The sequence below is a fragment of the Protopterus annectens genome, chromosome 2.part2, assembly GCF_019279795.1.
Source record: "Protopterus annectens isolate FY-2018-M chromosome 2.part2, PAN1.0, whole genome shotgun sequence".
Taxonomy (NCBI): domain Eukaryota; kingdom Metazoa; phylum Chordata; order Ceratodontiformes; family Protopteridae; genus Protopterus; species Protopterus annectens.
This window is the reverse complement of record NC_056730.1, coordinates 37,175,293-37,192,396: the sequence shown is the minus strand read 5'-3', so window position 1 is coordinate 37,192,396 and position 17,104 is coordinate 37,175,293. Positions and strand designations below refer to the sequence as shown.

Here is a 17,104-nt window from a genome sequence, read left to right as displayed (position 1 = left end):
ATATATTTTTATATCTTATATATATATATATATATATATATATATATATATATATATATATATATTATATATCTTATATATATATATATATATTATTACATATTTATATCATATATATATATATATATATATATATATATATATATATATATAAGGGATCTCAGTTTCTTACTGAGGTTGACCAGGGAGCTCCTCCACTCATGGGAATTTACTCTCTTTTGCAACAGTTTCTTCCTTCTGTTGTACAGTTTGTTTATGGCAGGGGACCACCAGATTGGCTTCCTTTTTTGGAGGATAGCATCTTGGTTCTGTTTGGGATAGCACGATCCATGCACTCGTGTAAATGCTTATAGAGTGCATTTGTGTAGGATTCAGCAGTTGTAACTGTATTGTTCATCTGCATGGGTGTCATGAAGTTCACCACTTCTGTCTTAAGAAGCATGAAGTTGGTTTTGGAGAAATTATTTACTGTGGTTTTGGGGGTGGGGGCGGGATGTGGATATCAAGGGTGATTAGCTTATGGTCAGATCGGACCAACGAGGAGTTGACTTCAGGTGTGGAACACCAGTCACTCATGTTGGTAAGGACTAGGTCTAGGATATTGTTGCCCCTGGTGGGGGTGTGAATAAGTTGATCCAGGACATTGGAGTTTATGAATTCCAGAAAGCATTGAGCTAAGAAGTTGGTACACAAGTAGTTTTTCCAGTTAATGGTGGGGTAGTTGAAGTCGCCCATTATTAGGGTGTTTGGTTGAACCCTAATATTTTCCAGTACATCAAGAAAAGAGGAGTGGGAATCCTGGGGCATGGTGGGAGATCTGCAGCAAGCTGCAATTTGGATTGCAGTTTTGCCCAGAGTTAGTTGCACTTGGATAACCTCGGATGCATTGTGCTGAGCAACTAGCCTAGAGGTGTGGATATCCTTAATGAATATGGACACCTCCGCCTTTGGTGTTTCGGTCCAGGTTACATGGCCGAAAAGTGTGGTATGAGTTATAGCCTGGTAGTGCAGGGGGGCTCTCTGGAGCCTTGAACCAGGTCTCAGTCACTGCACAGATATCGATGTTCTCCATTTTAAGGAGTGCCTCGAGTGAGTGCATTTTGAGATTTAGACTTCTGGCATTGAGTAGCATTACCCTCAGTTTTTGCTTGCCTGTCCCTGTTATGGTGGTGAATTTGTTATTTGAACCTTGCCTAATAAAGGCACTATAGGGGCAGCAACAGCCTTAGCCAGTATCCGGAATCTCAGGGGCGACAGGTGCAGGCCATCTGTGGCAAAACTTTCTGGTCTATTGACCATGTCATCCCAAGCAGACAGATACTGGATCCCCTTAGAATGATGCCAGAAGCTTAGTCAATTGTTGAAGTCAGTCATTTTGTCCTTGTACTGCGGTATCATTCTGGATGATGGCAGAATGCTACTCAGGGCTAGGGTCATGCCTGCCTGGGCTACAAGATCAGAGAGCTCTTCCATGCCTCTTTTCATGTAGTCCAGGGAGGTACGTCTCAGGTCATTCACAGTAACATGGACAATGACAGAGTCATATTTGTACTTGTGGAGTGACCTGAGTGGGTTATGTGGCAGATCCTGGCACCCGACAGGCAGCTGACAGTAACCTTCTCCTTCTTTAGCCCGGTGAGTGGGACATCAGTGTGCCTGACTATAGAGTCACCTATGATTAGTGTGTTGGGTATGTTGTTTTGCCTTATTGGCTGTGGTTGAGTGACACACTGAGTCTGTGGACTATGCGTCATTTGGGTTGTGTTGGGGGATGGAGGTTGCTTGCGTTTCTGCTTTGGAGGTCTCTGTTGCTTAGACAGATTATTATTGAGAGCCTCTGCAAATGTTTTTGTGTTACTATGTGTGGATTTTGGTGGTGTAGATTTAGTGAGACTATGTGATGAGTGTGGTGTGGTGCAAATGTTTACCTTCTCCTCATGACTGTCAAGTTCAGTCTTGGTTGGAGAGAGCTTTACCTCCAGTTTGGCTAGATAAGTGCATCTCTCACAGATTGTAGTGTTGGGTGGTAGGAGGAGAGGGTTGTCTGTGTACATGAGGCAATTTCTACATTGCCTCAAGATGCCCAGATTCATCAGATAGACAGGAGATAACACTGGAAGCTGACCCTTGGACATGCCTGAATAAAAAAACTATTTTCCTTTAGATAAGTGAGGAAAGTGAGTACAAGAGCTGTTTTTCTCTAAGCAAGTGAGACAAAAACTGTTTTCCTCTAGGTAATAAGGAAGATTGAGTGCTATAGTAATTAATAGCTTATTTAGTGCTTACAAGTTCTGAACAAGTGCTAAAACTAAGAATCTGTATCTGCACTAGATGAGTTACAGGACAGAAACAAGTGCAAATGCAGGCTTTCAAATCAGAAAGTTGAGAGAAATGGAAGAGATTGGCCAAATCGCCAATAACTACAATTTCTGGGCCAGAACCACTCCTTATGTGGTAGACAGGTTACCTAGCGCTTAGCACTCCCACTGATAAACTAGAAGGCTTCCCTCCAACACAGAAAGGCTTGGGGGGGGGGGGCTCAAAAGCTTACATACAGTCCAGGAACACTAGTTACAGGAAAGGTAGGAAACAGGTTTACAGTATTTTTTTATTTATTTATTTTTTACAGAAAAGTAGCAAAAACAATAGTAAAAACAATTCACATGCAGTGCAAGCTAGCACACTTGAGTATGCAGCAATATTAGACCAAACACTGTTTAAAAAATGCAATTAAATTAAAAAGGACTAAAAGCAAGTGCAAAAAGAGTTTATTAGGTAAAATGTGGTAAAGAGATGGGGCTGGGGGAGTGTCCCAGATCAAATCTACAGTGGGGCGGGCAACTGCAAAAGCCACCAAATTTAAACTACAAACCAAAAATAGGAAGGGTGGGTAGGACAAAACAGTTTCAACAGAGATCTAAGCAACAACTAACAGTACAAACTTTAAAACCAAAAAAAATATACTCGGCTCTGTATATTTGCAGATCAGTCTCTCAGAACAGTGAGACAACAGTTTCAACAGAGATCTAAGCAACAATTAACAAACTCTATAACCAAAACAATATACTCAGCTCTGTAATTTTGCAGATGGTCTGGAAGGCAGTCTCTCAGAACACAGGTTCCAGCAATTAAATGCAGGCTGTTACTAACAGGTCATATTAAGTGATCCTTGAGTTAGGTAACACACAAGCTGTAAAAAACAGTTATACCAACTGAAGACAGCAGAAAATGGGGGGGGGGGGCAGTTTCAACAGAGATCTAAGCAGGTCTAAGCAGGTAGTCTCTCAGAACACAGGTTCCAGCAATTAAAGATGTTTGTTAGGGAATCCTAATACACACCTAATTATATACAGGTACTTCTTAGCTGTCATACAATAGATTCCATTCCCTGTGTCCTTCATTTCTTACAATTCTTGAAGACAAACGGGAAACCTAAGGGTAATGGTAAACATAAACAGATAGTAAGACCAGTCATGGCAGTATAACTAGAATCGTAAAAGAATGTGCTAAAAATACTTGCTTCTCCATTGACGTAAGGTAAGCTTAAACACTGATGTTTAGAAATAAATGGCTTAAAAATATAATTATAAAATGACAGGACTGTCAAAATAACTCTGCCGTCCAGTTGTCTGTTTGGTACATTTTCAATATCAGTGGTGTAAAATATAAAACTGTCTTCCTAGAAGAAGTTTCAAGCAACTGTGTATGCAGAATGCTGAAATTAGCCCTGAGCCCTCTTGTATAATCCAAATTATATGCCATTTACACTCCAAAGTAAATCAGAAGAACAGAAAACTAGTTGATTAAAAAAAAAGAAAACCTAATCCTTATAATTCACCATTCAAATGTTCATCCTGAGTATGTAAAATCTCATAACTCCAACAGTATTAAAAAGAGTTAAAAATCCTAGTGCTATCACAAAAAAAGTGCATATACATCTGAGAATGTGCACATCAAAGTGTCATCAGCATGCACATGCTCAGTAAAAGTTAGCTGTATGCTTAACCTCAAACCACCAGTGAAAAATTATCTCCATACAATTCTTATATTTAAAATATTTTAAATATCATCTACAGTAAATAGATGTTGTAACACTAATAACTCTGAGTGAGGTACATTTTACTCATGCAGTGACTAGTTACCCCTTGGGCTTTGCTTTTGAGTCAGTCCAGTATGGTATTAGTAAAACACAGCATACTACATAAAACAACATTTATCATTTCACTATGTGTTTTTTAAGTATGAACATGGCAGTTAAAAAAAATTAACCTTGCCACCTTCAGAATTAAAGCTATGAAGGAGAATAGTGCTCTGAATGCAAACAGGAGACTTTTTTTCGTGAATGTGATTTACATTTATTGACGTCCGTAAAATGCTATCAATCATCCACAAAGAAAGAAAAAGATAACAGCATCTGCTTGTTAGACTTAGAAATACACACAGAGTACTCCATTTGATATATCATAATTGCAGCATAGACTGATTAAAAATAACTTTTTTCCTGATGAATATGCATTTTCTTATATATTCACCTACCCTGCAGTAATATTGGCTCTCTTGCTGTTACAGTATGACCCTCATTGTCTGCACACATGTCCAGGTCTTCCATTTTTATTGCTGAAGTTTTTAGTGGCATGCTTTGATTTTTCCATAGGTTTAACCCTGCAGTAATATTGTTTTGCATTATTTTGCAGTGAAGCATTGTTCATGCACTTTTGACTGACCCATATACTTGTGAAGTTTGGTTTTGTTCCACATTGCGTTGACCATTAACTGTGGATGCTGTAAACAGCATTTTGGCTAACGTCAAAGACTGAGGCAGTACTAATTTCATGAACTTTAATCATACCCTGACTTAGGCATGGGATCGATTTCCTGTTGTGGTATTAGAAACCCAAAAGACTTGGAGAAATTAAACAAAAAGGCATATTTTTCTGTCCATTTGCAATGCCATTTATAAATACATTAGAAGATGGGCCTTATTACTGAACCTTATGGCAGACAAGTAGGGACCACCTTAGTTTCAGAGTGGGCACCATTTGCTATTATTTTGTCACCATCGTGTTTTCTTATTGTCTAATCAAACATCTGTCAAAACCCACAGAGACAATGTCTTCTTGTATTTGACATACTACAACCAGGTCACTAGAGACTGCTGTATCTCCTAATCTGAAGTATGAGCACAGGTCCTTGTGGGGTGAAATTTGTATGACTGCATGGTGATACTCCTTGTCTGGGGGACTGCTGTGCACTCCTTCATGCCTGGATGTCTTCACAGCTTGTTGGAGTCTGAATCATCTGTGTTTCATTGGTACACACAATGTCCTCTGCCTTACTACTCAGGAAATCGTTTGCTGTTTCATTCTCATGCCACTCATTAACAAATGTTCAGTTCTTCCTATAAATTTGATCACCTTTGATACTGAGGGTTTATAATTTAGGTTCATGGTTTGGCACCATTGCTAAGGTTCAAGATAATAGATATTATCAATTAGCAGTGCAGTCACTAAGAATCAAACTTAGAATAGAACAGTCAGTCAAAAGTCACTGTTTTGCTCTTCTCCCCCCTGCACTCCCCACACACCTCCAATTTATATATGCTAATTTCTGGAATACTGTATCTCTAAGAAATGTTAATCCTCTGGGATACTGCAGGCTTGGAGGTAAGCCAAACAAATCACATGCTTATGATTAGACTGTCAATCACAAATTATTTGCAATCAAGCCTGGCATCACCATGGTTCTTTCAAGGATATATTACAGGTCCTCATATGACATTAGCTCATGGCTCACCTGTTTGCTGTCACTTGCATGGAACACCACTACACAAACTGTGACAGCTCAGTCGCATCACACCCATGCCTACACTTGCTGAGAAACCTAACTCTAACTCTACAAGTCTCATTTATGCCTGAATCCCAAACCTTGCTCCCTAATCATTACCATAAAATTCCAAATCATACCTCAACCATAATCCCAAACCTTGCTCATTAAACCTAAAACTGACAGTCATTCCCCAAACCTAATCCCAGACCTCATGCCTTAAACCCTTAATCTCCTAATTGCTCCCTAACCCTAATCGCAAACCCTGCTTCCTAACCTTAACCTTAAAACTCCTTCTCACTTAACCCTAATCTCAAATTTCACTCCCTAACCCTAGTCTTAAAGCTCAAAGCCACTCCCCAATCCAAATCACAGAACTCCAATTTGGCCCCATTCCTAATCCCAAACCTTGTACCCTGATGCTAACCCTAAAACTCACAGTCACTCCCTAACCATAAAACTCACACTTTCTCCCACTTAACTCCTCACATCTATTGTATGTACTTTGCTTGAACTCGAATGCCTGTTGGTAGCGACATGAGATCTGCCTCTGCTCCATGATCAGCTGGCACTCTGGGAATTGGATTTCGTTCTTGTCTCAACTGTAATAGGAAGCTGTATCTGGCCTTACTACATACCGAATATCTGTACTGGCTAGAGTTCTGCAATTGTAGTGTAGCTCGGTCAAAGTATCATTTATGTCTACTTTACTTGTTTTGACCATTGTGCATTCTTATGCCATATTTGATTTTATCAATACATAGTTTATCGATAACATTATTTTAAGAAGATTACACATATCATTTATACTGAGAAAGCTTCTATTTCCTCAAGGGTTTTGCTTCTCAGGTCCAGCATGGCCATGTAGGTATCCTTCCATTTCAGACTTGCCTTTTTTAGCATCACTTTAGAGTCAATATGGTTCTTTCTGTCATTCTATATGATTTAGAGTATCTGGAGTTAGAGAACACATGCTCTAATTTCCAGGACTGTAAAATTTTAAAAATGTTTGTTCAGAAAAATTGTGGACCATTGCTAAATATAAACTAAATGGAGATACCATGACATGCAAATATATATTTCAGCTGCATTATATCCTCATTAATTGCAGCTTTAAAATACTTTGAATAATTATCCACTGCTTGTAGTCTAGGTGTCTGACTATAATTAGGTATTTTCTTTGTTTTTCCACAATGACCACCCCCCTTGTTTTTTTTTTGTTTTTTATTTGCAATGAATATATTTTTGCAGAATGCATGGGAAAGCAGGATGTATTCACTGTAGCTACCCTCTGTAACTAGAACAAGCTTCTGAAATTAACATTTTTTAGAGCTTAGCCACAAACTGAACATCAGAGTGGCCCACATCAGCTCCGGTCAGTTATCATTATGTTAGGTTGCTGAGGCAGTGAGGGAGGTCAAGACAAGCAACACAGCACTGAGAATCTCCTAATTAATTATTCAAAGAGCCCATTAACAAAAGTTGTTGACATATATATTAAGGTGCTTTGTAGAAGACTTCATACAGGATTACTATGAAAGCATCATAGTTTTGCTAAAGAATGACATTTGGAAGAATTTTAATCTTTGTTTCTTTCCTGTGCAGGGCTCATTTTATTGTGGAATTTGTGAACCTGGATACATTGGAGACCAGTTACAAGGCTGCAAACCGGAGAGAAGCTGTGGAAATGGAGCAATTAACCCTTGCAGTATTAATGCAGAGTGTTCTGCGTCTAGGTCTGGAGCTGTGACCTGTACTGTAAGTATGCCATCAGTAATTTCATATTGATTTGGAATTTGTAAGATATTTTTTTCAATAATCTTTATTTTCATTTTACATAAAGATAAAACATATATATTCCAACTATTGCATAGTGGCACATATATAGATAATATACATTACAGGACTGACAGTGACATGGAAGGCCACAAAACACAACTGTTTACATTATGTACAAAGGTGCTTTACAGACAGTATTTTCAAATTTTATGGGCAACACTTATGATATTATACAGTCAAGTCCAGTGTTTACTAACAGTGGGGTTGTGTGTATTTCCCTAGACTCCACTATAGTGTACTTCTGTGTGTTTTTTGTATTAGCTTATGCTAAGATGTTGTTAAAGGTTTGTTCCCAAATTTCTATATTTTTCGAGTTTTTAATTCCTTTGTTAATTACCATTGTGTATGCTAGATGTTTTATGGCCATTTTTTTAATCCCACCCAAGTAATATTCAGAGGGTCTAACCATTTGGATGCTATGTATAGCTTCATTAGTAAAAAAAGTGTCATGAGTATGTTTGTTTGGTTTCCATTTATGTTTGGTGGAGGGATATGAAGTAGTGTAAATTCCTATGTTAATGTTGATTTCTCGTAGCCCGTTTTTTGTAGTTGGATTTTTAGGGAGTTCCATAATTTATACACACATTCACAACTCCAGAAAACATGAATTAAATCTGCCTTTTGGTTCTTACAGTGTAGGCAGTTTGGTGATTTAGATGCGTTGAATTTGTGAAGTATTGTAGGTGTGAGTTATGAGTTATTATTGATCATAAGTTGTGTGTATGTCAGTTTCTTTAAGGGGTATTGTTTGTAGAGTTAGTTTAATAGCTTGTCTCACCTGTTGTTCATCAATAGATGCTTTTAATTTCAGCAAATAATCAGAAAAAAGAAGAGCATTCGGATATTTAATTTCACTTATCATTTTATGTGTGTTAGATATTGTTTTTTTTCTAGATAAAATAACCTTACATAGTTATACACAATCATCTATGTCTCTATTGTGTAGGTTGCTATTTTGGAGGTAACTGGAACAAAGTTCTTTAATTTGTCTTAGTATGATTGTTGTATGACTTAGTTAAGTTAAGTTTATTTCTCATTTCTTGGATTGTACAGTTGTGGTAGTGCTCGATGTCCTGTATTCTTTCGTCTTTCAGTAAAGGAAAAGTACTAAGGTCTATCATTGTGTTATTAATTTTCAAGTTTGGGTTTTTATGTACAGGTTGCAGGATTTCCATCATTGGCCAGAGATTTAAGGAAGAAAAAATGTTTTGTGTTATGTTAATAGACTGTTTTAAAGGTTCTATAATATTGTAAATGTGTATTTCTTTTTTGTTTAGAAAAGGGGGAGCTTTGGGATTAATGCCTAGTGCTTTCGTGTACCTGAAATATATTGTTACCTAAGGAGGAGTTCAAGTGTTGGGTGTCGGGTTGTGCTCAGCTATTCTCAGTATTCTATTAGTATTAATAATGGAATAGTACAGTTTAAAGTCTGGAAGATTCAAACTCCCCTTTGACTTGGGGAGAGAGAATTTTTTATATGAAATTCTTGTTTTTTTGGGTTCCCATATAAATTTGGCCAAAAAGTATGTAATTGATTGAAGAATTTATTGTGTACAGTTATTTGTGATGTCATGAATATATATGTTATTCTGGGTAGTATGTTCATTTTAATTATTGATATCTTGGACAGGCATGGTAATTTGAGACTATTCCATCGTTTACAGTCTTGTACTATATTTTGCCATTTGTGTACTATATTATCTTGATAGAATTCCCTCTTAATCTGAAAGATAGTAATTCCCAGGTATTTCATTTCTTGTTTTATTTTAATTGTATATAAGAATGGAAATAGTGAGATAAGTCTGGGGGTCGTAAAGGAAAAATACTGGTTTTATTAAGGTTTAATTTGTAATTGGACATGACCAAGAATTGTTCAATTGCTTTTATTATTTTGGTTATGTCTGAGCTTGGGGTAATAAAATATATGTTTAGGTCATCAGCGAAGGCTGTAAGGAAGACTTTAAAATTGAATAATGTTGGGGGATTATGGTATGCATTTTGTTTAATGTGTAGAAAAAGGGTTCAAGGTAAAGGCTAAACAGGAAAGGTGATGAGGTAAGACCATCCGGGCCTGGAGCCTTGTGTAGTTTTAAATGTTTAATTGTAGTAATAATTTCATTGAGTGAAATACGCTCCATTAACATTTTCTGTTGGTCTGTGTGTCTAGTTTAGGGAATCTTAATTTTAGGAAGAAAAGTGCCCTGTCTTCCTCTGTAGCTTGTAGGGTTTGTTCCCCATAGATTCGAGAATAGATTTGCTCAAATATTTTTATTATTTCTTAATTTTTTGTAAATCGTCTGTCTCTGTAGTTAATTTCTATTATATTAGGTACAGTTTTGTGCTGAGTAATAAGTCTGGCTAATGCTCTGGATGGGATTTGAACTCCTTCCGAGTAGTTAGCCAGATTTCATATTTCATGGAATGATAGATTTTTTTGCTTCCACCAAGTAGAAATCTCTTTGTAGTTTTAGAAGAGTGTCTTCAGTTTGATTGTTAAAGTTGTTTTGTAGTTCCTTTTCTAACTGTTCTATTTTTTCTTTTAATACTTGTTCCTCTTTTAGTTGCATTTTTTTATGATATGATGATTTGTTGATGAAGATTCCTCTAATTTGTGTTTTTGCCGAGGCCCATTCTATATCAACTGTTACCTGGGTATTAGAGATATTTATGATGGCTGTTTTTCACAGTGATTCAACCTCTTTTATTACATCCGGTTTGGTTAGTAGATTGGGATTCAGTGACCAGTTATAGCCTCTGTTGGCTAGGTTCTGTTTATTATCCCACCTAATATTCAGTGTGATTTTTGAATGATCCAAGAGGAATCTGGTGTGTATGTATGTTGTTGCTTCCATGCTGAGAAATATGTTTGAGATTAAGTAAAAGTCTATTCCTGACCATATTTTGTGGCATTGTGAATAAAAAGTAAATTTTCCAGATTTATTATCATTTCCCTCATATTTGAATGGATAATATAGTTTGAAGTATTGTTTAAACTCATTAAGTGCTATTGTGGCTTGTTTATGGCATGGTTTATTCGGATTAGATCTGTCCTTATCAGAATTTTGATAGGCATTCCAGTCACCTCAATAATTATTTAATAGTCTTTAAATTGGGTTAGAATCGCATAAAACGACATAAAGAAGTGATGTTGATTATTACAAGGTGCATATTTATTGAGCACCATTATAGGTTTTTGAATAGCAGAATTATTGAAGGTTACATAACACCACCTTCCATCCTTATCAGAACTGGTTTTAAGTATCTTATCTTGAAAATGTTTTTTTGATTATTATTGCTACTTCTGCACTGTTTGATTTTTCTCCCGATGCTATAATTTGTCTTATCCATTTTTTCTTACTAATTTTTGTCCATTGCTCTGTTAATTGTGATTCTTGAATTAGAATAAGATTGGCTTTGGTTTTCAAGGTGAGGTGTAGAAATTGTTTTTTTTTTCTTTAGTTTGCAGTCCCTCAACATTCCATGTTTCTATCTCACACATTTATTTTGTTAATGGTGTTGGTCATATGTATAAAGGTGTACTAAGTGTGTCTGATCATTTTTGTATGTGTTCCTACAAATTTTTTGTGTAAAGCACCTGAATATTCCCGTCCCTATCCAATGCCTACCTACTATCTCCCTGAACCAAGAATAAAAGGGGGGGCAGAAGGGAGATTTTTTTTAAAGTTTTGCATTTTCCTCTACTGTTTAGAGGTGTGTTCCCTTTAAGTAGTGATTTTATACAGTCTATCCCCCTTGAGATACTAAAAACAATGTGGAGAAAGCTTAATATATAATTTCTCTAAACAGCACCGCCATGTACTATTCCCTAGCCCCTTTTATTAAACTGTCAAACATTAACAAGGTTATTCCTAAAGTGTAATGCTTACAATTATGTATCGTAAAGCCTGTTTCTTCTTTTAACTAGCAGTTTAAAAATTGGGTTGATAGACAGATTTCTTATGTTGAATATATCATATTAGACAGCAACATCTATTTATCAGTTTAACATATTTACATCAGTGTATGCAGTTTCCATTTTTCTTCTTCAGTGCCTGTTAGATTGCAGTTTAACTAATGTCATTTTAAGCTACTGCGTAGAGTTCTTTCATGCATTCTCAAGATTTTGCATTATTTATGATTCAGTGTCAAATGCAGATTAATTGTCACACTGTTGTCAAAAAAAAAAAAGATCTACAGCTTCTACAGTTAATTACTAGTTTAGTGCTGTTAACTAGGTTTTATGTCTAGCCAGACATTACATATAGGTTTGACATGCATGTTTAGACCATGCGTGTGATATTTAGTCATGTTAATAAGCAGTCACAGAGTCTATTTATTTTTCCTTTGTCACGGTGACTATTTAATATCCTCGTATGGTAGTGAAAGACAAATACATTTTTCTTTTTGCCATGCAACATTTGATCAAACCGTTGCTAAAATGTTTTTACAGTGTATCATAAAGTATCATCAGTTATTGTTCAAGATTATCTTTAAGATATTTTAAAACACAGTACCTTTTTCTTCAGATCATTGTGTAGAATTTGCTGGTCGCGTTGAAGGAGGGTTTGCCCTTTGCCCTTAGTTATAGTTTCTGTCTCATATGGCTTACATTTCCTAATTTTATCACTATTTTCTTACTGGGTCTCATTCTGGTTGTACAATGGACCTATCAAGTTTGTGGGGGGGAAGGAATTCACTTGCAAAGTCCTGGGAACTGGTTCCCTCCTGTAACTTGCATGTAAGGAAAGGCTGCTAGATTTTTGGTTCCTACGTTTTTTCCTTTTCTTTTCCTTCTCTCCACATGGCTGCACTCAACAGATTGAGGGTCTAGGAAGCAAGGACAAGTCTCTTAGTGAAGATTTCTGTCTAGAGTGACTTTGGTTCAGTCTGTTTTTCACTTGAGGACCGTTTTACACTTTTTCACCATTCTATCACATTTCTAGTGGAGGTATCTGTTTGAAGACTGCCTGAAAAGTCTCTTTTGCGTCTTTCGGATTAGTGACTGAGTATTTTACATCTTTAAAGTAGAAAATCAGCAAGTTTGGATACTTGATTTGGAATTTTTTTTTTTTTCTATCAGGAACTTGCAGAATGGAGATAAAAGCTGCCTTGCTTGCCTTATCTGCATGGGAAGGTCTTGTGCAAAGGAAATTCTATTATTGTTCCAAGTAACTGAGCCTTTCTTTTTTGCTGTTAGCAGGATTTTTATGACATCTTGGGAATTTAGAATTTTAATGTATACAGGTCTGGTCTCATTGGTGATTGGACTTCTCTCAGAGCTCTGTGGGCTCTTTCAATTACTATCTGTTGTGTTTCTTCAGATTCATCTAGCAGTATTTTTAAGTTTGAAGTTAGCTGGCTGGTCTATCTTATTTTTATTAGCAGTTTTTGTATTATCCAATTGTTTTGTCATCCTCTGTCTTTTAGTAGTTGTGTCCTTTTCCGATGATGCTAAGACAGAATATTTTGTCTTAGTTGTTAGAGTTTCCATGTTATTTTCTTCCTTCGACATCTTGTTGTTTGATGGGTTTTCAGATTTTGTAGTTAGCTGCAGGGCCTCAATACCACATGGCATCAGCTGTATTCCGTATCTTGAGTAATCCTTTCATTTTTTAAGGGTTTCTATTCTTTCTTTGACATTCTTTTGTTGTTGTTGTGTGTCTTAAGTAGGCTTTTGGTTTTATTTCTGCGATATTTGCTCCTCGGTGCCTTCCGGATTGATTTTTATTCAGGGTATTTCAGAGAGCTAGGTATTAACAGTGCTCACGGAACTGCAACCATCTTGTTCTCCCCGGAATTTTTAAGATATTTTTGATATTCTTCCTTCAGATGTTACTCCTGTCCCCTATACATATGCTGCAAGGTTTAGTTACCTACTACATACCGTGCAACCTTCTATGAGGTTCAAGTTTTAACATATAATTTTATCCCTTTTTAGTATTTCAGTTTGCCTTCTTTAACTCTTAGCAACACACAATATTTTGTTTCTCCTGGATAACCGCTCTAACAGGGTAATGCTCTGTGTACTTATCTCTTTATTGTAAAGTAAATAAACTACAGACAGAAATGTTGCTTTTGTTAAAGGCTTCACTCAGCCCTTTTCACAGATCTGCCAACATGCTCCTTCAGAGTAATTTTGTTTGTTGCTGTGCCCTGTGCCCTCTGCCCCCTCCATCCCCAATCAAAGTGAGTGATATTATCTAATTCTTTGAGGTATTCCATTAAAATATGCTAGAATGAGAGATGAAGCAGCAAAGGACTGAACTGGACTTCATATTTTTCATACAACAGTGTTGTGATTTGAAGCAAGATCACGCAGCCACCTTAGAGAACATGATTTCCAGCTCTGGTCATGACAAACCACAGCTAACTGAAGATGCTCACAGTACCCCTTAAGAATAGAATGCTGGAATGGATTTATAGTTTACTCTGTAAATTAGGTTTGCAAGACAGTAAAATATAAAAAAATGAGCGTCCGCTACTTACAGCCTCCAAAAAAATGTTGGAAGAGAAACAGTTAGCTCATTATACTGTTTAATTGTTACAGATCAGACAATCGGTTGCATACCTCTCAAACTCTTATAGCAAGAAATATGGACAAAGTCATAAATAATGGTGGGCAAAGGTCCAAAAATAGGGGCAGTTTTTAAATATTTCTCTTAGAAATGTAGAAAGTTGATAAAATAACAGGTTTTGCATTAGTATGACTTTCCTGAATGGTATGAAATCTGAAATGTTAATGTCATTCAATATTTTCTGACTTCAATCCTCAATGATTTGCTAAAGACTGGCCAGAAAAATTAAATTTTGTGAGGAATAGACCAAATATATGAGGCAAATATATGGACAGTTGAGAGGTATGATCTGTTGTACAGGAAAGTGATGACCTGGCTCACACATAACATTTTTACTACTAGAATTGTGTGTGTGTGCGTGTGTGTGTGTGTGTGTGTGTGTGTGTGTGTGTGTGTGTGTGTGTGTGTGTGTGTGTGTGTGTCTCTGTGTCTCTGATGTGTTACAACTCAGAGACAATATGTTTCAAAGGGTCAAATTACAGTAACCGGCTCAGGGGTAACATTTTATAAAAGAAGACAACTTAATACTTGTAAGCAGTTTGACACATGCATATAATCATACTGCAGAATAAATGCATTGATGTCTTGATAGCAGACTAATCTGTTACTTAAATTGCTCAAATGAAGCTTCCTCTGGTTTTTATCTAGCAGCTGCAGTGGTTTCATGCTACAGCCAGAAGACCACTTACCAAGAAAGCAAACCTACCCCTCTGACATATTGCTCGGTGTGCCCCCTGCAGCTTTGCAGCTGCATGTACCTTTGTCTTTCTCTCTTCACCTTGTCTGTGTAAAATGCACCTTTACAATGTCTTTCTCCTAAATGTTGACCCAGATTATTATATGTACTTATATTGTACCCAGTTTTCATATAATTGTAGTTTCTGTAGTAAATACCTTTGCTTCCATTATTGTTGATTTGTTGTCATTAGTTCTTGTTGCATTTCTCTGCACTTATCTTTTAATTTCCTGAATCTGTGTTGTTCATAAGTTCATAGGTTGGTACTAAGCTATCGGCCCTAGGGCCTATACAAGCCTAGCCATAACAATTCCCTGGCTATTTCTTCCCACAATATTTACTTCCCTGGACCCCTGTCTAGCAGGGCGACTGACATGATCCCCGGGGTGAATTTCCTATCTCTCATCCAATCATCAAGGTTCCTTTTAAAGAGGGCCAAGGAGGCGCTCTGCTTGACATGTATGGGTAGTCTATTCCAGAGTCTGGGGAGTCTTTGGGTCAGGAACCTATCCCTCCAGCATGTTTTCTTCATTGTGATGACAAGGTTTAGATCCCTGGAGTGTGTGGCTCTGAGGAATTGGGATTTCTTTAAGTGTAGCATGTCCAACAGCTCTGGGTTTGACATGGCCTTGTACGTTAAGCAGAGATCGCCTCTGAGTAGACGATATGCGACACAGTATAGCTGGAGTTTTTTTAGTCGGTCAGCAATGGGCATCTGCCTTAGGCCTGTGATTCTTTTAGTGAGGTATTTCTGCAGCCTTTCCAGTTATTGCAGATGTCTTGTGAAGTACATACCAAATGGGGCATTGTATTCAATAATGAGTCTAATGAGGGATGAGTACAGTGGGACAATGACCTCCTTTTTTCTGGCTGTTTAGTTATGGTTGGATATAACATCATGGCCAACTTCTAATAAAAGAACCGTATACCTGCAGATCTCCTAATTAAAATATTTTAATACATACTCTCATTCTTGCAATGTAAATAACTTACTTTCTTATATATTTTTTTCTTTTTGCAGTGCAACATTGGCTGGGCTGGTGATGGCTACATATGTGGTAGAGACACAGACATTGACAGTTTTCCTGATGAAGAGCTAAGCTGTCTTGCACCTACCTGTAGAAAGGTATGAATGTATCTATTTGTGAACAGTAACAAAAATTTGTCAGTGTTAAAAATTCCATAATATCATGAGTTATTTAGTGTTTTATCATATACAAATGAATGTATAAAGCCACTGAGAGTTTTGAAAGAAGGTAAAAGGGGAGGAGCAAATAAGAAATGAAACTTGGTCATTAGCTCCACAGATAAGGGTGATTCCAAAGTAGTTATTACGTATACAGTCCAGGAAACTAGCACAATTTCCCAGTTGCTTCAGAGCACAGTATGATTACGTGATGTGCCCAGAGTCACACAAGTGAAAAATGCAGGCTGAGGGATTCAAACCCTGGACTACAGGAAGCAGCTTGTTAACATCGTACAGTCATCACCTCTCAGTCTGCATGCTAGCTCTCAACAGAGTACAAAATAAAGTAGCCATTGTTCCCTCCCGAAACTGGTACCAAAGAACCATTGTCTAGCGAGTCCACGGCCATTAAATGCATACCACAAAGTGGAAAACATGCATTTTTTGTTGTCACTTTAGGTCATGAGACATCAGTTCATGCTCCTGCTCCTAGTCAGATGCATTCCTGATCCTCCAAGGACTACTACATAGTTGTTCCTAGCATGTTGTAATGAAAGGCCAGCGTCCACCAACTATTGCCAACATTATAGAGTTCAGAATTGATTTCTTGGGGCAATGGATGTTAAGCTCTGTACCCTCCTTCTAAATGGTCTCAGTCATTTGCAAATGGCTCATTATGTCTTTACTATGAATTAATGCATTGCAGCAGTTGATGTAAAATATTGAGTCTTCCCACCTCCATTATATTACTTGGAGGGTCAAAAGACACAGTGCTGAAGCAATATCAACTGCCACAGGCTCAGTGCAATAGTGTTTTTCTCTCCGTCTCTATTCTGCATTTATTTCACAAATTAGACCATTGTTGTTTAATGCATTTATTTGTTAACCAGGTAAGTGATATGTAAATGGGAACAAGCTCTTTAGTTGAACATGTAGGTTATGGAA

The 17,104-nt window shown here is 37.1% G+C and overlaps 1 protein-coding gene across 4 annotated transcripts in view; it reads left to right on the top strand.

The window, feature by feature from the left end:
• Positions 1-17,104, top strand: part of THBS4 (thrombospondin 4) — a 972,706-nt gene that overhangs the window by 519,236 nt on the left and 436,366 nt on the right. For all 4 annotated transcript variants that reach the window (XM_044063723.1, XM_044063722.1, XM_044063724.1 and 1 more), the window contains 2 exons: positions 7,429-7,581; positions 15,995-16,099. In XM_044063723.1, coding sequence (XP_043919658.1) covers positions 7,429-7,581; positions 15,995-16,099 — 258 coding nt within the window. The remainder of the gene's footprint in view (positions 1-7,428; positions 7,582-15,994; positions 16,100-17,104) is intronic.